The sequence below is a fragment of the Corticium candelabrum genome, chromosome 3 (assembly GCF_963422355.1).
Source record: "Corticium candelabrum chromosome 3, ooCorCand1.1, whole genome shotgun sequence".
In the NCBI taxonomy this organism is placed as follows: domain Eukaryota; kingdom Metazoa; phylum Porifera; class Homoscleromorpha; order Homosclerophorida; family Plakinidae; genus Corticium; species Corticium candelabrum.
The window spans coordinates 7,343,394-7,369,041 of NC_085087.1; the positions used below are offsets into that span (position 1 = coordinate 7,343,394).

A 25,648-nucleotide genomic window follows, 5' to 3' on the forward strand; every position below is an offset into this window, starting at 1 on the left:
ATCCAAAGAAAAAATTTAGAAGCACTACACAAAATGCTATTACACAAATAACTATACTACACCTAATTTGCCTACCGATTCGCATCTGTTTGGAGATCAGACTGCAATCAATTTTGTTCAGCTCATTTACGTAGTGCAGGTTAGCTGGTGGCCTCGAACTTCCACACAGCTCGCCTTACACTAATGAACCAGTTGGGGTACGGCGTCTTGAAATCTGATTATATGGATGTTTTAAGTTTAATTTTGTAATTGCAAACTTGTGACGTGTTGTCACGTTTAAAATGCAGAACTGATTACTTCTACGTATACAGCGTTCAGCTGTTTCTGTCCATTGACAGACATCAGTGTCTAGCTAGCTAAATACATGTGCACAACAACTCGTAGACATTACATGTATACGAGCAGAGCAATACGCAAAGTTTCACTATTTACTTGTCTTCTTTTCTATCAGAGCCAATTCCACTCTCCCTTTCACTTCGATCTTTTCACACGCTTGCAGTAACCTCCCGAGTGTAGCTTTCACTCCATGCTTGTATTTCCAGGCTCGAATAACGGCAAGAAGCTTCTCGGAGTTTCTCTGTCCTTCGTACTGATCGGCAGACAGAATGTCTTGAACTTTCTCATGATCATATCCCAGAGCTCGTCCTAGAGGATTGTAATAGCTGCTGACTGCACAAGCAATAGTTTCCATGTCCTCTTCTCTAATCGGTTCTTCCAGAATTGTAATAAACAAGTTGGTAGCAGCTAGAACAAGAAAACGCCAAAAATGTGTTGAAATTATATTCATCACACACACACACACACACACACACACACACACACACACACACACACACACACACACACACACACACACACACACACACACACACACACACACACACACACAAACACACACCCACAATTTCAATCAATTAAAACATTTACACCAAGTTCTGACCTTTATCCTTTAGAGAAATCTTCTCAAACAGTTTGTCTTTTCCTCTGACAGCTTTGGCTTCACTCTGAATTCTAATAGCGTCTAGACGTTGTTCTAAGTAAGATGTTATTCTTTTCGTCCTAGCGATTTCTCTTTGTACTAATAACAGTTCTCTACAGTCAAACAACAAATATAGCAGGCGTCAATCTGCAGTCACAAAAACACAAATCTCTAATTTTAAAAGATCAAGTCTTAGACTCTATCATTACAACATTATGTCATTGTGACAGCAAAGTTACACAAACAGATATACTAGCTATTTATCAAATGTCATCTAACCTTTTGTAAATTTCGACGTCCAACAATCGACAAACGAGCTTGATCATCTTATTTCGCATGCAATCGGCAAAAGAAATGCTGCATATAAAAGCAAAATAGAGATGAGAAAGCACGCAGCGTCTTTCTACATTCCCTAGCTAAAAATAGCAGGCCACTCCCTCAGGGAACAGACAACAGGCAACATGCTAATTGCGAACACGTCACATAACTGTATCGCTGCATGCATTTTGATGAGAGACAAAACGAGTTTTGCTATGTACGCGAGACTCTGCATGCTACGTAAAAGAGTCGACGATTGCCGTAGACTAGCTAGATGATACCTTGCAATTGATTTTTCTGCTGAATACGGTGATCAGACCGTTTTTACTAGCTAGAGACAAAACTTGACACCCGCAGAGTTAAGTCGTACACTAAATCTTTACTTGTATTTCTAGTAACTCACTTTTCTTGTGAGGAGATCAGATGAAGTTATCAGCAATTAACATAAACTTGGCACGGACGTTTCGCATGCGCAACTTAGTTTCTACGTCACCAGTCACTTTGTTGCATACCTCCTTTTCCGGTGAGCTGGTTTGTCTATCTCTATGCTTTTCTCTACTTATGTATCTCTCAAGATACTGCACACAATTTATCAGTACTCTAACTCTTATCTCTTCGGCTTACAACAAAATCTTCTTCAAGTTAGCTTGCATGAGACTAGGTTTTACCGTGTCTAGTATTTTCTTCAATATTCGCATTCTCCAGTTTTTCCCGAAATAAAGACTAAAACCAACTGCAAGAACGAAATAACTTATAGCATTCAGTAAAGACTCGTTGTTGTACCGTTAGCTGTTGACAACCAACAAAGTCGACAACTGGCAAAGCAACACCCACTTCCTCTGGTAAGTGATGTCTCGTTCTACTACTTATGCGTCATTGTTTTCATCGCTTTAGGAAGGAAAACTAACGGAGAAACCGTAGAACAGACATATATAAAATCACAAAAGTTTGCAGACCAATGATGAACCTCTGAATCACGGCAGCAAGTCAGCAGCGCGGAGATGGTGTCTTCTACATCGGCCGGGCGATACATTGATACAGACAGCGAGGGCGCGTGTTGCTGAGGTAAACTTGCAGACTGTTTACATACTGTGACACATGCACAAGTTGTTGTGATCAGGTACAATGAGGGAAACACAATACAGCAAGGAGGGCAATTCCCAAGTCGTTATCTACCCACGCATCCTGCAGAAGAATAGTATACACCCAGCAGCTGTTTGGCAGGAAACAACGAAAGTGGAGTCCGAACAATTAGAGACCTCTTTCTCATTCATCAGGAAAGCCAAATGAAGAGGCAACATCCGCAAGATACACTTTGAACTCTGAAACAGCATTCCCAAAAATATAAATAAGCATAAGTTTGCAACAATAGCTGATTCTATGTGAATCATGACTAAACTATTTTATTATACCTCTATCTTTCTCACAAACCATGTACTGTCTTGTTAAGGTGTAACTCAGTTCAGCTATATAACAAGAAATTTTTCAATAAATTCAAAGAGTCTCAGTACTACTGTACTAGTAACTTTGTGTGTTACATAATGGATGAACATCAGGCCTGCCTTAGACAACTATGTCGTGTATGTAGCATTAGGTTTGGATGTGATGACCGTCGTTATGCCTGCTCTGAGTATTCTAGGCTACTATCACAAGCGTACAGCAACTTACATTTGGGAAACGATGACCCACTTGTTCACCCAACTGACTTCTGTATTGGTTGTTACCTTGCAATGTCAAAGTGTGAAAAAAGCCAAGGAGCGCTGCTGACTGTTACACAATCACCACAATGGCAATCTCACTCAGAAGACTGTTCAATCTGCTCGAGCTGCAAGGAGCAAAAAAAGGAGGACGTCCTTCCAAAAAATCACAGAAGAAAAGAACTGCAGCCGCTAGTGACACAATGCCGTCACTTCAGAATGTAATTGACCACATAAAGCAGACAGCTCCTCCATCATTCTGTTCGGATGTCTCAACTCAGTCTCTCTTGCCCTCTGAGCTCATCCAGCCAGCTCCCCCTCTCACAATAGAGTTGTTTCTTTGTCCAATATGTAAACAAGTCATCAATGCACCTGTGGAATTACCTTGTAAACAACTATGCTGTGCACAGTGTGCTGTTGAAGCCATTAAATCATCAGCTGATGTTGTCTGTCCTCTGTGCCAAAAATCAATCTCAACTACAGACGCTATACAGCGTCCATCAAAAATTACCTTAATGTCATTAGCTTCGCTTCGAGTCAAATGCACTCAATCCAGTTGCTCAGAATATGTACGATTAGACCAACTCAAGAGGCACCAGTTAAGCTGTGGACAAAGCACCCAGATTAATGCAACACCCATACAACGAACACTACAAGATGTGTTGCAGAAGCCCTTAGATCAAACACCTGACACAACAGAAAAAAGAGTAGCAAGCAATGTCATCAGGAGAATGGTGAACTCCACATGTGAGCAAGCCTCGGAGGATTTTGTATCTTTGAAAACTGGTGGAAGGGTAAGTAAGACGTACCAATTAAACAACCCATAAAATTCTAATATGACGTGGAGTTTGCTTTTCTCTTTATAGCCATTGATATACTTTCGTGTGCCAAAGCCACTCGTGTCGTCTACTGCATCTTCTGAAGCAACCGTGAGGAGTAGAACTAGGCAAATTGCACGTGTTCGTGAAGCCATCAGTGGAGGGCAGGTAGCAGTAAACAGGCAAATTATTCATGAGGCCAAGCGTTTGGCAAGAGAAAGACAAGAGCTACTAAAGGAAGCTGGCTTCCAGGAAATACAATACAGAGTCTCAGCCACAGAAGGCCTGGCCTTAAAAGCAGACCTTTCAATTCCTTGGAACAAGTTGAGAGCTCTAAGACGGTAACTAGTTAATTTTTTTAGTCAATGTTTAGCTAGTCTTCTAATAGAAATTACCATACATTGCAGATGGCTATCAAAGTGGGGTGTGTCTCTTGCCAGTGAAAAAAAGCAACGACAGCTCATGTTAGATTGGTTGCCGCAGGACTTAGAAGCTGAAGAAGTTGTGTTCACCTTCAAACTACCAGGTGGCGGTGAAGAGCTTCGACCTGCCCCATGTATTTACATATCTTCACTCAAATCTGTAGTCCACTCACTTCTCGACCAGTTTGAATCGTGTGTGATTTAGACCTTACTCAAAAACTTATCATAAATACTGTTTTTTCTCCAGAGCTGGTGCATTAGTGTGGCATGACAATGCCATTCCTGCTGATGAAGTGTGGATTAAGCTTTGTGGAGACAAGGGTGGGAGGACTTTCAAGCTAGCTGTGCAGATAGCAAATGTTGCATCAGTCAACTCAGTGAAGAACACCTTTGTCATTACATACTTTGAAGCTGCTGATACAGTAGCTAACCTCAACATAGCTATAGGAAGATACCAAGAGCAGCTACAGGAACTAACAACAACTGACTGGATGTAAACAAATAAACACAAAAGTAATGTAATCTTATTACAAATGTTCTTTTCTTGGTTAGAGCAAAGAAAGTCAGACTGTTTCTTTTTGGAGGTTATGAATTTCTCTGCAAGATGTATGGGTTATCTGGACCTTCAGGTATGCAGCAGTATTATGTCATTACATGGCTCTCATAGTGCTTGTAGCATTTACCTCCTCCCTACCATAGGTCGTCACTGTTGTTTATGGTGTCTAATTGACAGTTCACAAATGGCAAAACCAGCTGCAGAAAGAACGCCATCACAACAAAGGAGTCTTGATCAGCTCATTACAGACTTCAGAAAATTTACAGAATCAGGGAGCAACATAAAAAGAGCAAAATTCTATAACAATGTTATTAGGCCCCACCTACTAGCTGTTCCAATCGACCATGGAAGAGCAAAAGCATTATCATAAGCCTTATCATTGTAATAATTGTAACCATTGCAGGTAGCCATTCCAGCACTACATATCAGTCTAGGAGTCTTTGCTAAACTTTACGATCAACTGGAACGAGCAGCTCATAAAATAGACAATCAAAGAGTCATCGAAGAAAGTGAGAGGGCTCCAACCCACATGGGACATGCAACTGCATCTTCTTTTAAACAACACATATCAAGAGTACGAGAAGCACAGAAGTTAAAAGAGGAAGCGCGAAGGAATAAGTTGGAAGCACAGAGACTCTTTGAAATTGCCAACTGGATAAATCTCACTGGAAGCACCAACACAGAGTCAATACCACCAGCTGTAATACAAATTAATATATGATCAAGCCAAACAGCTCACAGCACAGGCAGATCAACTAGTGAGTTGTTACAATTTTGATTTGTGGTTGTAATCCGCACCAAGCTATTTATTAATTAATTACTATGTTAATGACACATGGCTAATGTTACATCCCATTGCAGGAGGATCAAGAAAAAGCCCTCAGATTGGAGTCCTTTCCTCTTCATGATGGCCCTAGTGTCTGTGCTTTAGATAAGACACTACCTGACATAGGCATTGAAAAACAAGCCTATCATAGGCAACCACATTCACAAGTGCTGCCAGGTTATTTTAAGCATCTCAATTTATAGAATTTGCTTATTCAACAATAAATTACACTATACAGGGAGACAACACAGAAAAGCTCTGCAATTCTATTGCAACAGCCGTGCCCCAGGACTCACAGTAACAAGGGCAACAGCAGAAACCATTGCTCAAGCATTTGCAGTAACATTCAAGCTATTTGCAGCCTGCCATAATGGTTACAGTGTCAGCCAAAAAATGGACGAACATGAAATAGAAACTCTAGGTTAGCAATCAGTTCTAACAAATTGCTGCAAAAGTAATATGAGATAACTCAATGCACGTGTATGTTATAGACGCCAATATAAAAGCATTTCTTCAAAACTACAGATCTACGTTGCCCACAGCCTCAATAACACCTAAACTGCACATGTTGGAAGATCACGTGATGCCATGGGTGCGGAGATGGAAATTTGGACTGGGGTTTCATGGTGAACAGGGTGCAGAGTCCATTCATGCCCGATTCAACTCAATGCAACGCACCTACGCCAGCGTGAGAAACGCTACAGAGAGACTGAAAGCTATCGTGAAAGAACACAACATGTCAGTTTTGCTCTACGTTGCTGAAAACCGGCCTGAGGTGAAAAAGAGAAATACTACAAACAAAGACTAGACATTGCTTAAATTACATGCTTCTTTTGCTTGTAACTTTAGACTCTAGGTCTAAACTATGAAACAGGAAAGTGCAATTTAAACTCTTTGCTTCGAAAGAGACGTGTGGTTCATGCTTTTCGTTCTTTCTTCTTGCCCACCTACACACCGATCGTAGCCTCGCAAGCCAGGCTCTTCCGCGCAGTCGCTGAGCTAACCGCACGTGAATCACACGAGGAGGAGGAGCTTTTACCGGAATTGCTCCAGCGCGAGAAGAGCCTGGCTTGCGAGGCTACACCGATCGCATGATCCTGTGTAGCAGCGGATTTGGTCCCCTCCCCCTCGCGCGTACAAAGTTCCCCAGGCTAGCGGATTTGGTATTTCCGCTTGCGGCAACAACTCGCGGCTGGATCTAGTACCCCTATCTAGATGTCTAATGAAGTCTACGTTATTGTTCCCGCTTCTTCGAAGTCAAACTGCAATGTTTATGTATGTACGTACGCTTCCTGCATGAAACTCACCTACGATTTGCTTGCATTTGATCACGCAGGCGTTTCTTTTGCTGTCGCAGTTATCAGGAAGCCCATACAAACGCCAAGGCAGATGCATGTCGCACAAAGGAGGTGCTAGAATCTGATTACCCGTTTGATGTAACAAAAGCGGCTTTCGCAGCCGCCGAGATGAATGTCATAACCCCTTTTTAGGTCCAAAGATGTGTTGTTATGCAGTAGGAGACGCTCTCGAGACGTAAATATACGGCGTAGAATATGTAATAGAGTCCTAGAACAAATTTACGTAGGCGGACCAAATCCGCCGAAGGAGACGTCCTAGAGCCGCGACGCGAGTGTGGTCTGGGTAGGACCAAATTCGCTTGCGTCAAATGTCCGGCGGACCAAATCTGCAGTACGTACAAATGTGTACACCGCAGAGTTTGCGTTTTGCATGTCTATTTATATGTATATATACCTTATTGTGAGGTGCTTCAGTGCCACGGCGGAACAACGTGAGACTGAAACTGGTCACACCCTAATTCATTAATTAATCGCGTTATTGCGTTTGCAATTTTAGTTTAATTATATAATGATATTTGTAGTGTTAGTAGAACAATAAACTATAAATTTTCTTAGCAGTACCAAGGCGAAATATGGATCACATTATTACGAATATGTGATAAAGGTCAAATGTTATAGACAGCAGATAAACATTAACTGAAGCCATTAGCAGATAGAAATATTTATTTATCTAAACTCACATAATCAATTAATTGCTACACTGATTAAAGATCACGTACTACGTACTACAAAACAAAAATCAATAAGTAATTACATTAATATTTAATTAATTAACATGTAAACGTGTGTTTATGTAAATTAGCCAATACTGTTTAATACATTGACATATTTCTATACTAAAATCTTCAGATACCGACAAGGTCTAGAGGCCAATGATCAAATAATCATTATCTTCACAAAATCCAAAGAAAAAATTTAGAAGCACTATACAAAATGCTATTACACAAATAACTATACTACACCTAATTTGCCTACCGATTCGCATCTGTTTGGAGATCAGACTGCAATCAATTTTGTTCAGCTCATTTACGTAGTGCAGGTTAGCTGGTGGCCTCGAACTTCCACACAGCTCGCCTTACACTAATGAACCAGTTGGGGTACGGCGTCTTGAAATCTGATTATATGGATGTTTTAAGTTTAATTTTGTAATTGCAAACTTGTGACGTGTTGTCACGTTTAAAATGCAGAACTGATTACTTCTACGTATACAGCGTTCAGCTGTTTCTGTCCATTGACAGACATCAGTGTCTAGCTAGCTAAATACATGTGCACAACAACTCGTAGACATTACATGTATACGAGCAGAGCAATACGCAAAGTTTCACTATTTACTTGTCTTCTTTTCTATCAGAGCCAATTCCACTCTCCCTTTCACTTCGATCTTTTCACACGCTTGCAGTAACCTCCCGAGTGTAGCTTTCACTCCATGCTTGTATTTCCAGGCTCGAATAACGGCAAGAAGCTTCTCGGAGTTTCTCTGTCCTTCGTACTGATCGGCAGACAGAATGTCTTGAACTTTCTCATGATCATATCCCAGAGCTCGTCCTAGAGGATTGTAATAGCTGCTGACTGCACAAGCAATAGTTTCCATGTCCTCTTCTCTAATCGGTTCTTCCAGAATTGTAATAAACAAGTTGGTAGCAGCTAGAACAAGAAAACGCCAAAAATGTGTTGAAATTATATTCATCACACACACACACACACACACACACACACACACACACACACACACACACACACACACACACACACACACACACACACACACACACACACACACACACAAACACACACCCACAATTTCAATCAATTAAAACATTTACACCAAGTTCTGACCTTTATCCTTTAGAGAAATCTTCTCAAACAGTTTGTCTTTTCCTCTGACAGCTTTGGCTTCACTCTGAATTCTAATAGCGTCTAGACGTTGTTCTAAGTAAGATGTTATTCTTTTCGTCCTAGCGATTTCTCTTTGTACTAATAACAGTTCTCTACAGTCAAACAACAAATATAGCAGGCGTCAATCTGCAGTCACAAAAACACAAATCTCTAATTTTAAAAGATCAAGTCTTAGACTCTATCATTACAACATTATGTCATTGTGACAGCAAAGTTACACAAACAGATATACTAGCTATTTATCAAATGTCATCTAACCTTTTGTAAATTTCGACGTCCAACAATCGACAAACGAGCTTGATCATCTTATTTCGCATGCAATCGGCAAAAGAAATGCTGCATATAAAAGCAAAATAGAGATGTGAAAGCACGCAGGTTTTCTACATTCCCTAGCTAAAAATAGCAGGCCACTCCCTCAGCAAAGACATGCCAATGATATGCTAATTAATGTTTCTGTAAATCTGTTTAGAACAGTCACAGTGCATGCTAGGCTTGATGAGAGAGAGAGAGAGAGAAAAAGTTTTGCTCTAAACGCGAGACTCGATCTGCATGCCACGTAAAAGCGTGCGACGCTTGCAGTAGACTAGCTTGATGATACCTTTCCTGCAGCTGAATGTGGTGATCAGACCGTCGAAAGACAATACTTGACAACTCCAGAGTTCAGTTGTATACTATACCTTTACTCGTACTTCTAGTCACTCACTTCTTTTGACGAAATCAGAAACTTCACGACTTTTCGTCACGACAAGTAGTGCAGCGACAAGTAGTGCAGCATCAATCTCCTGTAGACACGCCCACATACGCCCACCGTGCGCTCTTCGGTCTTGGAAGTACGAGGCCAGACTAGCTAGAATCTCGTGACAACGTTTCGCTTCGTATTCGCGACGAAAGCTAAACGATAGCCGTTGCAAACACGACTTGTAGTCGAAGCGATTCGAAGCGTAGTTACTTCTGGATTTGACTGAGACTTCACAGCGAATACGTCTCGGGTTCGCCGGTGCTGCGCGTCGAAATCACAGCGAGTTCGCGTTGGACTCGCGACGAAAACGCAGCTAATACGATTCGTTCTCGCTTAGTGCACGCTTTCGATTCGGCGCCATTTCGACTTCCATACTCTCGCATGTTGCTCACCCAGAACTGCCATAGAACAAGCCTTGCAATGATGCTTTATTCAAAGTTACAATAACTCCATAATCAAGATCTGCAAATATTCTAATTTGCTTTACAGCTTTTGGCCACTAGCAGACACTTATCTGTGACGACCTTCGTCATTTTCTGCCATGCCTCCTTTTCTGTTTCTCCCTCACGTATTGGATCTTTTGAAAACAGTGGCCTGCAGTGCACAAAATAATTATTGAAACAAAGCAGTATCGTAGCCTGATGCAATCATATTACTTCTTATGGCTTCCATCTTTCTAGGGTCTAGTGCCTCTTTTGAGGAGTCTCTACACCCACACACAGTTGAACGTCTTAGGCAATCCTGATCGAACAAGATATCAACAAGATTGAGGACCAACAAAGACCTCCTACCAGCCTTCATGGTGGCTCTGGTAACAGCCAACTTGCTGGCACTCACATTAAGGCTTGGATCACCAATACAAACTTCTACAAATACGTAAAATCAAAGGGCAGTTTGGTTCGACAGACACTCGACAATGTTCCTAACCTCTTTCTGGAGTGTCACAGGTATCTACTTCTTGTTTCTCTTGCTTGGGTTTGTCTCTCTTCAAAGACAAAACAAATAGTTAAGATTTATTTGGGAAATCCTCCAAGCAAACTATTACTTCTGCAGAATCCAAAAGACTGATGATCTTGTCCAGTCGTCCCATGACACCGACCATGTCTTTGTGCAATGTTTGAATGAGGTCTTTGGATACCTCTCTCGTGCCAAGCTAAAACACACAAGTAATGTGTGATGCAATCGACACAAGGTAGGATACAACTTTAGATCATATAAACTTTGAATTAAGGAATAGATTAATGCAAATACACACCAGTCTGCTAAATACAATTTTCTATACAACACACTGTACCCAACCAATCACCAGTACTGCACCATTTAGACTGTAACTCGAGATAGGTATAAAAATATATCATATCAAAGAGTTGATCATGTTTCTATTACAAGTGGTCTACACATGCAGTGATCGAGGTATACCCTGTTGCTGACTTCCTTTGACTAAAAAATGTTGGAATAGTACGTTTACACACATGCATGTATCTTCATTGTATATACAATTTGACACATCCATACATAAACTGTACATATACTGGTACAGATCCATCATAAAGTAGATCGTCAAACATTGAAAGAGTTTCATTCAACGATCTCTTATGCCTTCTATAGTTTACCATGACGTATAAGAATAAGTTTGAAATCTTAAAAAGTGCAGGAATCACAGCACAAACTCAAGAACACAACCATCCGAATCACTAGATTTAGAACTAACAGACATTAATAATCTCTACCCCCACCCATCCATACACTCTAGTACATATCTACACTTCAATCTCTCCACAGACAGCTGCATAATTTACATGTATTTGCTCTGTACAAATATGGATTCAAACTTACATCAGCTGATGCTGCAGTCACTTCCAGATTATCATCATCTTCAGAATGTGTCTAACAAATTATTTAAAAAGTATTATTTAATTAAGATATACGAAAACACAACAATTGACCTACCATGCTCGATGATGGTCCTGATGAATCTTTACTCCGGCACACTCTTGCCTTACACAAGAAACAGAAGATTTCAACGTTATAATAAGTGTATTTAATATTTTGAATTTTGATTGCAAACACACCTTATAAAAATCAAAAGGCTTTTCAATAGTTGAGTCCACCTTCCGTTTTCTTTGCTAGCATGCAGAAGAAGTAAATGTCAGTAGCCTTGAAGGAAATTTGCACAATCAAGTTATCACCTCAGCAGCAGGTTTCAGAAAATCCTGTTTCTATCTTCCTGAGCTGTGGCCTTGATCATGACATCAGACTTCTTTTTGCGTTTGTTACTTGCTTGCATGACTTCACCTTCCTAGATAGCAGTTACGCTGATCAACTTCAGTTTGCAATTATATACCATGCATATCTGAATGTCCTACAGATCGATCTAGGTGTACGTCTATTTGCCGTTTGGCTGGAAGCTTGTGGTGTCCTGCACAAAAAACAGTTACAAATAAACTTGTCAGAAGATGATCCAGCAAGCCCTAGCTGATCGATGCACTATAAATGGAGCCTCATTTGGACATCTCAGTATATAATGTAAAGGTAATTAATCCGCGCTAATACAAGCCATCACCAAAACCAAACTCCACACCATGACACGACGGGCTTCTAGATCTTACTGTGTGATGAGTCGTTTCTTTCCACAACTGTCGCCTCGAAGTACTCTCTGTTCGGACTCCAGTAAGCCAGGACGCTGCTTCCTTCTCTTAGTGAGCTGAAGACCACCTCTTGTTCACCGTCAGTCCGCAACCGCCATACTTTACTCTCAGGCAACCGTCGCCGTTCCTCATCCTCAGCAAATTCAACCAACACAAAGCTAACTGTGGCCGATTAAGCGATTCTCTGCAAGCAAAGAACACGTGCACTATACGACTCGATCGTATGCTACGCACAAACACGTACCTCCCTCAACAGGCAATACTTCATCTACGTCAAATCCGTTCAAAGTTGACGACCGTTTTTTGACCTGGGATTTCTGCCAACCGTAAGAGACTTTCCTGTTCAGCAAACTACAGGACGCTGTCTGCGCGAATTGCACGTGCTCAGCATCCTGAAGCTCATTCGTCAAATTCTGCACAAATGTTGAATCACATCCTGGATTTTATGTCATACGCATGCGTAAACAGCTGTTTGATGGCTTCCCGAAACGCACGAAAATGAGGATCCTACAGAGAGTATCTTCGAGATACAAGCAAAATAACTTGTTTGATGAAGCGGCAGACCCAAGGCCTTATTGCTGACGAATCGGAAAGTAGGCCTAGTGTTGAAGCAGAGGCTTCTATCACAACTGTGGAAGATGACATAACAGCAAATGGTCAGATTATAGATAAGATTGTAGATCAAACGATGTGGACATGTTTATCGTTCGTATAAATCTATAAGAGACAGAAAGATAGCAACAAATTTATATTAACTAACGCGATAATTTTTATTTAATTAAATTGTAGATGGTCATAGATACAACACAAGCTCCTCTTGTTGTTTCCCGGAATTGTTTCTTAACTCTTAATGTCTATGTCAGTCTTATCTTAGTGTTGTTGTTAGATATTGATGTAGCTTTAAGTTAATTAATAATTATAATGTGGTTACCTAAAACTTGTTTTATCAAATGGAACAGCTAGCATTGTGGTTTTGTGTCAACGTCTTGTTTTGCTTAGATGAGTGTGGGGAGGGTTTACAGTCTGAAGCTTTGAACTTTGCTGTTGACGATGTGATCGGTAAACACCATCCTTGCAGTTCTTTTAAGTACAACTCAATTCAAATGTCTCATAGCCCTTCACATGTGGACAATGAGGATAGCTGCCTGTCTGATGGTTACAGCATAACTTTTGATGATGACATCAATGAAGACAGCCTAGGCAGTGATCGAAACAGTCAAATATTAGATCGAAGTACAGAGAGGGAGACTGACATCTTATTTCAGTGTGATGATAAATATGAGGAAGGGACTGCATATGACAGGGTAGACACTGGCACTGGTTCATTTTCATGTGATGAACCCAGTCTTGCTGGTGACGAGGATCTCTTGTTTCCTGGCTGTCCTCTAACAAAAAGGAGCAGCTCAGTTTTAATAATGTTGTTCATTTTGCAGCATAAACTGTCTGCTCAAGCTTGTAAAGACCTAATACAGCTTATTTCAGCTCACTCTCCATTAAGTTACCATGCTATGACCTCGTTGTACTGCCTGAAATCATATCTTAATAAAGCCTGTGCTCGTATGAAACCAATGAAAGCATTTGTATGTCCCAACTGTGAAGACTTAATTGCAAACAGTGCAGAGCAATGCAACAGAGAGCAATGTCAAGAAGCAACTGCAAAACCAGATGAATTTTTGTTTTTTCTTGATGTGAAAAATGCAATATCTCGACTGTTTAAAGGTTTGAATTCATCGGCAGTGTTTAATTTTCATGTTTGTTTTAATATCTGTTTTTGTAGACTGAATTTTGTTCGCAAGTTTCTGCTAGTTTTGAGAAAAGAAATAATGCTGATAGGTCTGATATAACAAGCGGCAAAAGATACAGGAATATGACTACTGGATTATTACCGAAATGGAATATCACACTGACTTTGAACACGAATGGTGTATCTGTTTTTAGAACTTCATGAACTGGGTCTCTTTGGCCTGTGTATCTTACAATTAATGTAATTCCTCCTGAATGCAGGTAGGCAATGAAATTAAGTGCTAATTTGTCTACTTATTATGCCATGTCATAGATTTTTACTCAAGTATGCCATTGTCTGTGATCTTTGGTTTCATTCATCGAAACCGCCTATACAAGCATTTCTACAACCTCTGATGAGTCAGCTGAAGGAACTGTCCACAAATGGTAACATGTCATGTCTTGCTATTTGAACTTTATTAATTCATTGTTCACGTGCAGGAGAAACTTTCAAGACAGCTGAAGGATTGCAGCACTGCAAAGTTAATCTAATTTTCATTACTTGTGATTTACCAGCCAGGGCAATGGTCCTTTGCATGAAGCAGCACAATGGACAGTATGCCTGTCCTTGTTGTTATAATCCAGGCGTTACTATTGGCAGTGATCACCTTCATCAATATTGGCCAATTAAACGCGATGCTATTGCCAGAACCCATGCCAGTGTCGTTAGTGATGTGACGGAGGCTGTAGATCTATGACATCCAGTACGGTTGACATTATTTATTAACAATATGTATGTATTCTACAGTTACATTTTGGTTTTGATGCAGGTCAAGGGAATGCTGAATGTAGCATCTCCACTCTTAGCATTACCGGGATTTGACGTAGTAGAGGGAACAGCTATTGACTGGATGCACGTAGTTTGCTCGGGTATACTCAATCACTGCTTGACAGGTGGCTGCCTTTTTCCGATGAAATGTACTTTATTGGTGATAAGGCAAATACCTACATTTATGTGTATACCTACTGTAAACTTTGCCATGTAAGAGTCTTAATTTTGTGCAGGTAGCTTTCCTCGATAAGCGTCTCCTTTCAATGAAAGCACCTGACCACTTTAGTCTAATTCCACATACGCTGAAAGAGTTTTCCACATGGAAGGGTATTGTTAATAATCAGACATTTTATTGGTTGTCTTCAACAGTAAGATAATATTTTTGTAGCTAGTGAATATAGATCATGGCTGTTTTACTGGTCTCTTCCAGTGCTTAGAGGAATTCTGCCAAGAGAGTACTATATCCATTACAGCTTACTTGTTGTTGGATGTCGTCTTTTTTGTGGAATGAAGATATCTTCCAATGATAATGATAGAGCACGACAACTTTTGGTGAAGTTTTATGAAAGGCATGAACTGCTTTATGGTATGTACTCTGTTGAAATACCTTTGCATATACATTCAAAGTAAAGGAACTCAGTTTGAATGCATGTTCGTTTGTGCCCTAAAGTTTTTGCAGATGTTGCATGCATTGTGAACTTTGCAGGGTTTTTACCACACCATTTCAGCAAGGCATGCCACCTTGTTTGCCCAGGATCTATTTCAATGCTACTGCCTATTCTTGATTAGATTAGACTGCAAATGTTTGCAATATCTCTGTTGTCTTTTAGACGTTTGATATCGGTTTTAGGAACTACACAGCCAAGTTTTTGTCTATTGGGTTATCTACTAGATGCTTTTAATGTAAGGCAATGAATATAGGAATAGTTATTCCTATCAAAAGACACTCAATCTACGATTAAGTTTATCAAGAGACTAATGGATGCCTTTTGTAACTCATTATATAACTAAACTATTTATTTTATTTTATTGTACGACATGGTTATTACATACTATGTAGCTGCTCTTACTGACAGCACACCTGCCACGTTTTGCCATTAGATAATCACGTACAATTGTCGACTTGTGGAGACTATACTAGAGTATACAATTTACCAATTTACAACATCTGGTATATGAATACTGTTAATCTCATTTGATTATAATGTGTTATACTCATTGATTCGATAGAATTTTGGCATTACAAAAATAAAGTATTTATTCAAATATTCTTGAACTATTATGTGGTATTTATTTTTCTTTCAATTGTTACGGGATTACAATGGCCAAAGTAGGTGTTTGTTTTGAGCATGAGAGATCATAGCAAGAACTCTTTGCAATGCTAACACAGGTGATTAAATTTAGTGCAAGGTAAATGATCAGAACCTTGCATGTAATTACTGTTGTGGCAGTAACTTTATGCAGTGAGTACTCCAGAAGTGTTAGATATACATACAAGGCTTTTTAGTTGCTGGTAAACAGAAACTCTAAAACAAGAACAACCATTTGTATTATTGCTAATTAAATAAGTCGTTTTAGTTTAGTTTCTTGTTGACTCAAATGTTATTTGGAGAAATATATGGTATGTCTTGTATCTAAGATAACTAACTAATTAATGAATGAACGAAAATTTATTTAAGCATATGTTGTGTATAATTAATTTAAAAAATTTGGAAAGAAGCTACTGAAAGTTTTGTTTGATAACGTGTTGATGTTCTATTAGGTGGCAGCTTCTACTGTAGGTACACTGTACACACCTGGTACACAGTAACTGAATTTGTGTATTTATGTGATTACTTATGTATAGTGGAAGGAATGGTATATCCAAACAGTGGACGCTATAAGTTTGTAATGCGTAACCTTGGTTGGCTGTTATAGCATCATGTATCAAACAATGTATGCGTATATAGGTACAACATTTTGCACTATAAAGATGCATATCTTGCAGCATCTTTCAGAGTTTGTGGAGATCGAGATCTGGACCATTATGGCGCTTTCTTGTTTTTTTTGAAAAATTTAAATGGAGTACTAAAAATTTGCGCATGAGACAAGATTCATGTCTAACCAGGTGAGAATTATTGGTATTTGAAGACAACTATTTGGACTTGTTGATAATGTCATAATGTCTGTTGTATTGTAAAGATTACAACTGCAGTATCATTTTCCTTCTGTAGAAGAGGATGTGCTTTCACCTGAAGCTGTAGCATTGATTCAAAAATACGTCATTTTTCAGTACAGTCACTTAATTTGACATTCAAGAAGTTGACATTCTCAATCTTTATTGTCTTGGTTTTTTTAGCACTGCTGGAAAATGTTACAGTACTTTTTGTGGTCATCCAAAAGAAGCTTTTCTTGATGACAAGTACATCGTTGCTATCAACAAGCTACTTCAAAGTGAGGGGAATTACCCAATTGATGGCAGAAGTCTTGTCACTATACATAGAAAGTTATATGTGAATGGTATCATGGTGCACAGTCGATATATATACCCAGAAGTCTAAAGAATTTCATATACTGTGGAGTTTCACGATGGAGGTACAGTTTTGTTTGGCTATGTTGAACTATTCATTACTAATAGGGCCAAACAGTATGCAGTTATTCAAAAGTTGGGACTAGAAGAATTGCCAAGATGTGTGCCTCAAGAAAACGATCTTTCAGATATTGTTTCTACATTTGGAGACTTACACGAGGTTTTGGGTGAACACTGTATTCCTGTTTCTGAAACTGATAATCTGGTAGCAGTTTCAGTAGACAGCATTGTTGCTCAAGTAGTTTGCATAGAGATGCATAGTTCTTCTGTTTGTATTTGGCACATTTAACAAATACAGTTGAATGTGATTAGAATGATATGGATTTTCATCTGATAGTATGGATTTTCGTATGATAGTATAGAATATATGTGAAATTGTTGGCAGCACTTTAATTGGTTGTGTCGTTCACACACATACACACACACCACACACTCATTGATATATATATATATATATATGACTCTGTGCTTCCGTCCTTAGGGCGGATATGTGTTATCTGTGTTATCTGTATTATATGCAAATATAGATTAGTTATATATTTGTAACACCCATATTTAGCCATCCCCTCCCCAACTTAAAACTTAGTAATACATCATAGTGTCATCTAAAGAAGAAAAAACGTCCCCAAACGCAAGATCATGAAAATTAACTTTGCATTGTACTCCCAAAGTTTAACCGATAATTGTTCAGAAAGATTCCGAAGAGCTTGATTCAAAGTAGTCCCAGAGAACGTCGTGGTTTTCCAAGGTGTAGTTTTTAGAGTCTTAAGACTGGCCAGAGTCCGAGGTATATCAAGGGAAAGACCTATGCCACAAAGAATGGTCTGTACGCAGGTCTAAAGACACTGATGTTTTCGATGTTGTTTGGTAACTTGCATCATTTGGAGACAACATTTCGTTCCTTCTTTCAGCACTCACTTAGGAGTACTGTGATTCAGTTGACAGTATAATTGCACAGGTAGTTTGTAATAGAGATGGAAGGTTCTTCAATTTCTATTTGGCACTTGTGCATAATTGAGTGTGTTAGTTGAGTGTCATTAGATTCAGTTTCTCATTAGTGTTTATGAAAAATTATAAACATCTCTAGTGCTTCAGAATCATGCAGGCTTTCTAGGCAAGGCGGCAATTAATTGATGCGTGGGACTCAAATATCACTAGGCCTACATTTCTACAATTGGTAAATCTAAGAGATTGAATATGTCGATATCAAATGACCATGCATAGCGTTTATATATAGCTAAATGTATGTATTGTACTTCTCTTGCTGTCGTCATTAGCATCCTTCACAAAATACAACTAAATACGCCGCATTATTTGTTATTCTAGTCAACAACCCAGAGAGTTGAACGATCTTTTGAGCGTTCTAACTTTTTAATTAATATGGGCGCAAACATTAGCAATCCACAGGCTTGGTTGGCTGCAGCTCAACCCTAGTGACGTTAACGTTGCCAGTCCCAGCGTGGAGAAATGTCCCCAAATACGTACGCGTAGCAGTCTGTTTTTCTAGATATCATAGGCGTAGGACGCGGTCCCGCTGGTCCGGCCATAGCCGGACCAATATTCGAAAAGACCACTTTCGCTAGATGCTCAATGGCATCAACTTCCGTTTTACGGTTATAGCCGATCAAATAAGTAATATATTGGTGATTGTGGCATCACCTCGTGCAGCCAGACCATTACTTTCCATACGTTGAAGTACTGAACTGCGAGACTAACAGACCCGGATTCGGGAAGTGTGAGAGATGTGATGTGCCTACTCCCTACATAATGTGCCTACTCTCTGTTCGCGTTCACTGTGAATCTAAAACTACGTAATGAAGCACCTGTGTTGGTTTAGAAACACGTAAGTAATTGCCTGCGACCTACTAAGTGATTATGACATCAATAGATTGTTTGCTATGACTGCGGATTTTCCGTTACTGACACGGTCGTGTTTTACTGTGACTTATAATACCTGCAAAACACGTAGAAAAAGAAGAAAATTTCTAGAAAAAGACGAGATGCTGGAAAGACATCGTGGAGAGCTATAACATCACAAATGAGATAGATGACGACTACGAAATGACTGAAGTTGATATAGTGATGTTACATTGACCAGCCAAGCCCAGAGGAACACGACCAAGCGTTGCTGAACGCATGAAAGCTTTGCACTAGATTAATTAATCTTAATGAAGTAATTGACCTGGCATCTACTTTCGCGACCACTTATCTGTAATGATATTCTAACCATGACGTTCTAATAGACTAATGATCTTTAATATGCAAAAACCTTATCCCTCTGGGTGTCTTATTTACATGCTATGTTTAGCGTCTAGAAAAAATCCGGGCTTCTGCGCTTTCGAATGATGCCAAGATCGCCACTTACCGACGAAGGACACAGGAGTTATAGCGATTTTTGAAAATACACAGTGAACGCGAACAGAGAATAGGCCAATCTTCGCCTTATGGTGGTAACTTCATTTCCAGTCATGTGAACCCTACGCTTAGTCGCGCGCGTTACTCCACCACGTAAGGCGAAGATAGCCTAGCGTTGAGGCTATGAGATATGCATGGTTCTCGGTTTAACGGTAATACCTTCTGAAATTTTCAACAATATTTAGTCACTGATCACGATTTGTTGCAGACTAGCGAGCGCTAGCCTTTCAGGACCCAGGGCATGAGTTGGGCGTGGCACTGTACAGAATTTGTCCAGTTAGGTGAATGCGTATCACGGTATATGCACAAATTGCCAGTTGTAGGACATAACTTGATTGCAACAGTGTAATGCATGTTGTTTACGTTAGTCGCTTTCAAAGTCCAAACATCGACTTGCGCCCGACTCTAGCAGTTATTTAGATCATGGTTAGATGACTTGCAAACGCAAAATGCTTGATTTGCGTCTACAGTGTGCACGTGCAAAGCTCTAGTTGCATGATTGCGCATGGCAATGGCAAACAGTTTGCCGCCTTTGGCAACTTGGGGAAGTTTTATTTACACTAGCTATTTACAATGGTTTGATAGTAACGTATAAGTTTGAGTGTTTGTTATCAGGTACTTTTACTAGTACAGCAGCATATAGTACTGCATGGTCGGCAGACACGAGAGACACAACGCATAGCACTCGTTGATCATTCCACGCGTACGCGCACAGTCCCAATCACCGGCGTAGAGTCGGGGTGGGGGTGGGGGGGGAAGGCTATAGCTCCCTAAACATTTTGGACGTTTCACTTCGTTTCAAACAGAACTATAATTTTAAGTTACTAAACAGTGACAGTCCGTTTAATCTTAGAATAGTATGTTGACGAGCGACGATGTGAATTAATCGACTATATCTCTTTGACAAATGCACATCATCATTTCAGTATGATAAAACCAGTGCCGAGAAGTCGTGGACACGTAAAGTGCGCATGACCATTACCTATTTGAGGCGTTTACTACGCTATCCGGCAGTGGCAGAGTCAAAGAAGATCGCCTCAAAAAGGCATGCAGAAGCCTATCCATCAATTATTTTTAAGTAAGTCTAGTTAAGGTCGACAACCCGATAGACTGGAGAATGGAATATCCTGCGGCTCCGCTATATAGCTACCTAATGATTTGCTTGCACGTTACGGTACTTTCTCCACATGTTATTCTAGCTGACTCTATAGCTATAGACCTATATTGCTCGCCATATTACGAAATGCTAAAATTGGTCAACACTGTTTGCACTGCATTGGTCTTCTAGATTCTATTATTATCGAGATGCCATTTACTTTTGACGATCGCAGCGAGCCATGAAAACCTTTTTGGCACGGACTGTAACAGTTTCACTTCTTTATACGCACACTGACGGCACTCAGTTTCACAGTTTATTTGTAACTTGAAATTGATACTAGATACTATTTACTTAAATGTCTAAAAAATTTAGAAAAGTAGAAAATAAGCGCGACTTTGCATGTGAGAAATGGCCGTGGTTTGAGGTCTAATTTATTAGCCCCCAAACTTGAGGACCATGCTACGCCGGTGAGCTAATTAGACTACTTGTGCGTCATTCTACTGTTTTGTAATATCGTTGCTAAGATTTTAGGCAGACAAGTTTAGATACAGCTATGTAACATGCATGCAGCTTCGGAGAACTGGCGAAAGCTCTATGCTATTATTTATTTTACTAACGTAGTATATGAAAAGCAATTTTGCCTTCCTATTTTACATCGGTTTTCTTGGCTACCCTAGCTAACTAATTAGTCAGCTCTGAGACTGATTTGTGAGCTATACACGGTGACTAGACGTTTGCGTGTGTGAACGCAGCCGTGAGTTCAGCTTTAACTATATCGAAATCGTAATAACCACGTGTGCACCGCTACTGCACTACAAAACAAGGCTACTAGGCTCACTAAAGTTACGCAGTCTACTTACTACTACGTCATCTAACGCAGCAACAACAGTCTACAAGTCAGTAACTCGGTTACACAACTTCCACCGGCGTAGCGCGGTCCTCAAGTTTAGGGGGTAGATAAATTAGGCCCCAAATCACGCCCATTTCTCACACACAAAATCACGTCCATTTTCTACTTTTCTAGCTCGCAGTTTGTAGACATCTAAGTAAATTAGTATCAATTTCGAGTTACAAATAAACTGTGGGACTGAGTACCGTCAGTGTGAGTATAACGGAGTGGAAACACTGTTACCATGCGTGCCTAAAAGCTTTTCATGGCTCGCTGCTATCGTCAAAATTAAATGGCCTCTCGGTGACAATAGAATCTAGAAGACCAATTCAGTGCAAACGACGTTGACCAATTTTAGCATTTTGTAATATAGCGAGCAATATAGGTCTAGCTATATGCTTTTAACTAATAGATAGAATAGACATGTGGAGAAAGTACCGTGGAGTGCAAGCAACTCATTAAGTAGCGGAGCCGCAGGAGATTCCATTCTCCGGTCAATCGGGTTGTCAACCGTAATTAGCTAGACTTACGTGAAAAAGAATTGATGAATGGGCTTCTGCATGCCTTTTGACGCGGTCTTCTTTGACTCTGCCATTACCGGATAGCGACGTCTCATAAGTGATGGTCATGCGCACTTTGATTAATTAAGTGTCCACGACTTCTCGACACTGGTTTTATCATACTGAAATGATGATGTGTATTGTCACAGAGATATAGTTAACATCCTTGTCGATCGTCAACATATTACTCTGAGATTAAGCGGATTGTCACTGCATAGTAACTTAAAATGATAGTTCTGCGTGAAGCAAAGTGACACGCCCAAAATGTTTGGGAGAGGCTATAGCCTCCCCCAGTCCCCCTCGACGCTACGCCGGTGCAACTCGCTTGTCTTGAGAGAACTCGTCCCGAGCGACACCAGAACCAGCCAAGACTTCAGCAACTCACTTATGTAAACGGCCCGGCCCCTTACTCTTGTGCTCGTACCAGTAGTATCTAGCCAGCAGTCCGTCAGGGCAGGGCTTCACTCTTGACTGGTGCACTTTGATCTCATTCTCTCTAGGAAAATACACCTTGACGACCGAAATGTCATAATCGTTGAAAGAAGTGATTCTATACGGTCCATACCATGGCCTAGACAGCTTCCAAAACTTTCCAGTCTCATCACCGGGGAAGTGTATAAGAACCCAGTCTCCTACGCGATATTTGTGTGAGTCGGACTTGCGGTCACACTGTTTCTTGTACTTACTGTGAGAGCGGCGAATAGTTTGAAGAGCGGTCTGGCTCGCTGATCTCAGGGATTCGATCAATTCGTGGCGATAGTCTGGTACTACTGTCGGTTGGGTACCGTCCGGAGGTAGTAGGGCGGAGTCGCTCGGAGATCTACAGTCCCATTCAAACAATAGAAAAGCAGGCTTTTCACCTGTTGTGTCATTGGACGTGTTACGGTAAGCCCACATAATGATAGGTAAGTGCTTGTCCCACTGCACGCCGTATTGTGCAGCTTTCTTTCGCAACATGGTTTTAAGACTGCGATTAAATCGCTCCATCATGCCATCGCACTGGGGTGGTAAGATGTCGTGTTCAGCTTGTTGATCCCTAGTAACTTTCAAATGTCCAACATGAGGTGAGAAAGAAGGTTGGTTCCTCGCTCAGACAGTAAGGCCTCTGGAACACCACAAAATGGTACGACTTTCTCGCACAGGAGCTTCGTTAATCGTTCCATTTTCTAGTCCAGCACCGCATAGACCATAGGCCATTTCGTAAACATGTCTTGAAAGACGACTGCGTGTTTGTTGCCTGCTTCAGTGCAAGGTAAGTTCATTACATCTAAGCCTACTATCTGAAAGGGCCGTTGAATAGTAACAGGGTGCAAAAGAGGTCGATGTTGACGAACAGCTCCAGTCACAACTGTGCATTCAGGACATCTCTTACAGCAAGCCAAGACATCTGTGTACATGCCGTTCCACCACCGTTTCTTTGCCATAGCGCTGTATACCTTGGGTCCAGAGAAATGACCACCGTAACGCCTTCGATGATGTTCTTCCAAGAGTTGATTACGTAAGTGTAAAAGTACTACTACTCTCTTTCGGTGGTTATCCTTGTGTTCTAAGTAGTACAAAATTTCGTCAACATCAATACAAAGAGCGACTCTTGTAAGCCACGATCTTGGTCTTATTGGCATCCTCTGGCAGACGGCCATCAGACAAAAAGTCTGCAATCTGCTTAAGCTGTGGATCTTTGCGTTGCTCGGAAGCATAATCGCAATGGTTTTGGAACGCTTCAATTGCACCAGCTCTCAACGTTTCTGTAATATCCTGATCACTCCGCACCATCACAATCTGAAACTAGCCTTGACTAATGCCACGCTGTGGTGATGGACTCTGAGGACTCCTAGAAAGAGCGTCCGCACTTACGTTCTCTCGTCCAGCCTTGTACTTAATAACCACCTCCTTGACACCGCGACCATAAACTTTGGTCCATCAGCGCGCGTGCTTGCCGGTACGGTTGGGAGTCTCTAATATAGCCTTCACAGCCGGATGATCGGTTAGCACAGTAATTGTGTTGCCATAGAGATTAGAGTGAAAATGTGAAATAGCCCAGACAAAAGCCAAGGTTTCTAGTTCAGATATACTGTAGTTTTCTCGGCCTTGTTTAGAGCCCGACTAGCATAAGCAATAGATGAAGCTTGCCGTCTGGTTGCAGTTGAGCAAGATTGCTCCAAGCACTTGAGTCGATGCGTCCTTTTCCAGAGTAAACTCCTTATCAAATGATGGAAACGAAAGCACCGGCGGATTTGAAAGAGTGTTCGCACTCAGCGGACCACTCAAACGCCACTCCTTTGCACGTGAGACTGTGAAGAGGGTAAGCCATTTTAGCAAAATTGCGAAAGAATTGCCTATAGTGGGACGACATGCCCAAGAACCTTCGAACTTCGTGCACATTGCTTTGCCATGGAAATTCCAATACCGCACAGGTGAGGCGATGACAAACCTTCAGTCTCTTCGCGGTTATCACGTGGCTGAGATATTCGACTTCGGGGCGGACGAACTCGCACTTTGACGGCTTAGAGGAGCATTCCGGAGAACTGCGCGGCTTTAGTGCGCAGCGTAGTGCGTAGCCAAAATAGCGAGGTTTGGTGATCGAGGGAGTTCGCGGAAAGTGTTCTTGCGTACGGATGAGTGCTTCGTAAACTGCTAGAACACGATCTAAGAATCTCACAAAATGCCAATTTCTCGAATGTTGCCGGACGGAAATAAATCGCACAAGGAGAAGGTGAGTCTGTAGGCAGTCTGAAAGTAGCACAACGATTTCCACCGTTGTTGAAGCGACGGAAACAACAGAAACACCATTTCCGGAAAGATGATTGCGTCAGTAAGGCTCACGTGATCTGATGGCGCACAAAAATAACGCTTCACTTGGCGTATGAGATTCTTGAAACGGCCCGTCAGTGTTTAATTTTTAAACGTACATCTGTTGGGTTTGCTCTGAGGTAGCGCCCAGATGCCCAACTTGGTTAGTATAGATTTCCCATTAGCGAGCGAAGGCGGAGCCAGCAGCCTAGCGCCTATTTCCGGAATGCTCCTTTAAGCTTGAGATTAGCAAAGCGTAAGCGCGTAATAACCAGTTTTATAAAGGTGGTCAGGGTGTTCGCCCAAGGTGCGCGAGTACACAAGAATGTCATCCATATACGCTGCAACAAACCTACCTCCATCTTCAGGATTCAAACCTTCCAATACCTTCTGAATCAGTCTCTGAAACACGGCTGGTGAGTTAGCCAAGACGAATGGCATAACTCTAAACTCAAACAGCCTCTGTGGCGTGGCAAAAGCAGTTTTCTCGCGTGACTTGGGCTCGACCTGGATTT

The 25,648-nt window shown here is 40.9% G+C and overlaps 5 protein-coding genes and 2 long non-coding RNA genes across 14 annotated transcripts; 3 read left to right on the forward strand and 4 right to left on the reverse strand.

Annotated features, from left to right (window-relative positions):
* Positions 1-243: 243 nt before the first annotated feature.
* On the reverse strand, positions 244-1,305 carry LOC134177736 (uncharacterized). The gene is made up of 3 exons (XM_062644512.1): positions 1,259-1,305; positions 941-1,092; positions 244-744 (listed from the first exon to the last, which is right to left on the reverse strand). Exons 1-3 carry the CDS (start codon positions 1,303-1,305, stop codon positions 425-427), a joined length of 519 nt encoding a protein of 172 aa, XP_062500496.1. The 3' UTR covers positions 244-424.
* Positions 1,306-1,855: 550 nt separating this feature from the next.
* On the forward strand, positions 1,856-2,720 carry LOC134177322 (uncharacterized). Its single transcript, XR_009969475.1, has 3 exons — positions 1,856-2,139; positions 2,192-2,362; positions 2,418-2,720. It is a non-coding gene; the product is annotated as an uncharacterized LOC134177322 (long non-coding RNA).
* Positions 2,721-3,725: 1,005 nt separating this feature from the next.
* Positions 3,726-6,424, forward strand: LOC134177737 (uncharacterized). The gene is made up of 10 exons (XM_062644513.1): positions 3,726-3,788; positions 3,861-4,153; positions 4,220-4,417; positions 4,482-4,727; positions 4,787-4,863; positions 4,934-5,097; positions 5,194-5,490; positions 5,652-5,793; positions 5,855-6,037; positions 6,108-6,424. Exons 1-10 carry the CDS (start codon positions 3,726-3,728, stop codon positions 6,422-6,424), a joined length of 1,980 nt encoding a protein of 659 aa, XP_062500497.1.
* A 1,693-nt stretch (positions 6,425-8,117) lies between these two features.
* On the reverse strand, positions 8,118-9,992 carry LOC134177738 (uncharacterized). The gene is made up of 4 exons (XM_062644514.1): positions 9,853-9,992; positions 9,129-9,206; positions 8,811-8,962; positions 8,118-8,618 (listed from the first exon to the last, which is right to left on the reverse strand). Exons 1-4 carry the CDS (start codon positions 9,990-9,992, stop codon positions 8,299-8,301), a joined length of 690 nt encoding a protein of 229 aa, XP_062500498.1. The 3' UTR covers positions 8,118-8,298.
* Positions 9,993-10,013: 21 nt separating this feature from the next.
* Positions 10,014-12,678, reverse strand: LOC134176935 (uncharacterized). Of its 5 annotated transcripts, none has more exons than XM_062643619.1 (11): positions 12,502-12,678; positions 12,219-12,441; positions 11,976-12,028; positions 11,799-11,908; positions 11,682-11,735; positions 11,560-11,607; positions 11,446-11,496; positions 10,655-10,762; positions 10,537-10,594; positions 10,266-10,475; positions 10,014-10,203 (listed from the first exon to the last, which is right to left on the reverse strand). In XM_062643619.1, the coding sequence occupies exons 6-11, from the start codon at positions 11,560-11,562 to the stop codon at positions 10,139-10,141; spliced, it is 495 nt and encodes a 164-aa protein (XP_062499603.1). In that variant the 5' UTR covers positions 11,563-11,607; positions 11,682-11,735; positions 11,799-11,908; positions 11,976-12,028; positions 12,219-12,441; positions 12,502-12,678; the 3' UTR covers positions 10,014-10,138. The 5 variants fall into 5 exon arrangements, with proteins under 5 accessions (XP_062499603.1, XP_062499606.1, XP_062499604.1 ...); XM_062643622.1 differs by having other exon boundaries at positions 10,266-10,319; positions 10,392-10,475; positions 11,976-12,441; XM_062643620.1 differs by lacking the exon at positions 11,976-12,028.
* A 53-nt stretch (positions 12,679-12,731) lies between these two features.
* LOC134177403 (uncharacterized) lies at positions 12,732-17,755 on the forward strand. 4 transcript variants are annotated; one of them, XR_009969499.1, is made up of 12 exons: positions 12,732-12,913; positions 13,257-13,316; positions 13,372-13,976; positions 14,035-14,261; positions 14,314-14,426; positions 14,481-14,743; positions 14,810-15,138; positions 15,200-15,614; positions 16,784-16,918; positions 16,993-17,082; positions 17,150-17,385; positions 17,439-17,755. It is a non-coding gene; the product is annotated as an uncharacterized LOC134177403 (long non-coding RNA). The 4 variants fall into 4 exon arrangements; XR_009969498.1 differs by having other exon boundaries at positions 14,810-14,909; positions 15,045-15,138; positions 15,200-16,918; XR_009969497.1 differs by having other exon boundaries at positions 15,200-16,918.
* A 4,969-nt stretch (positions 17,756-22,724) lies between these two features.
* On the reverse strand, positions 22,725-23,333 carry LOC134177739 (uncharacterized). Its single transcript, XM_062644515.1, has one exon. It carries the CDS (start codon positions 23,331-23,333, stop codon positions 22,725-22,727), a length of 609 nt encoding a protein of 202 aa, XP_062500499.1.
* Positions 23,334-25,648: the final 2,315 nt, after the last annotated feature.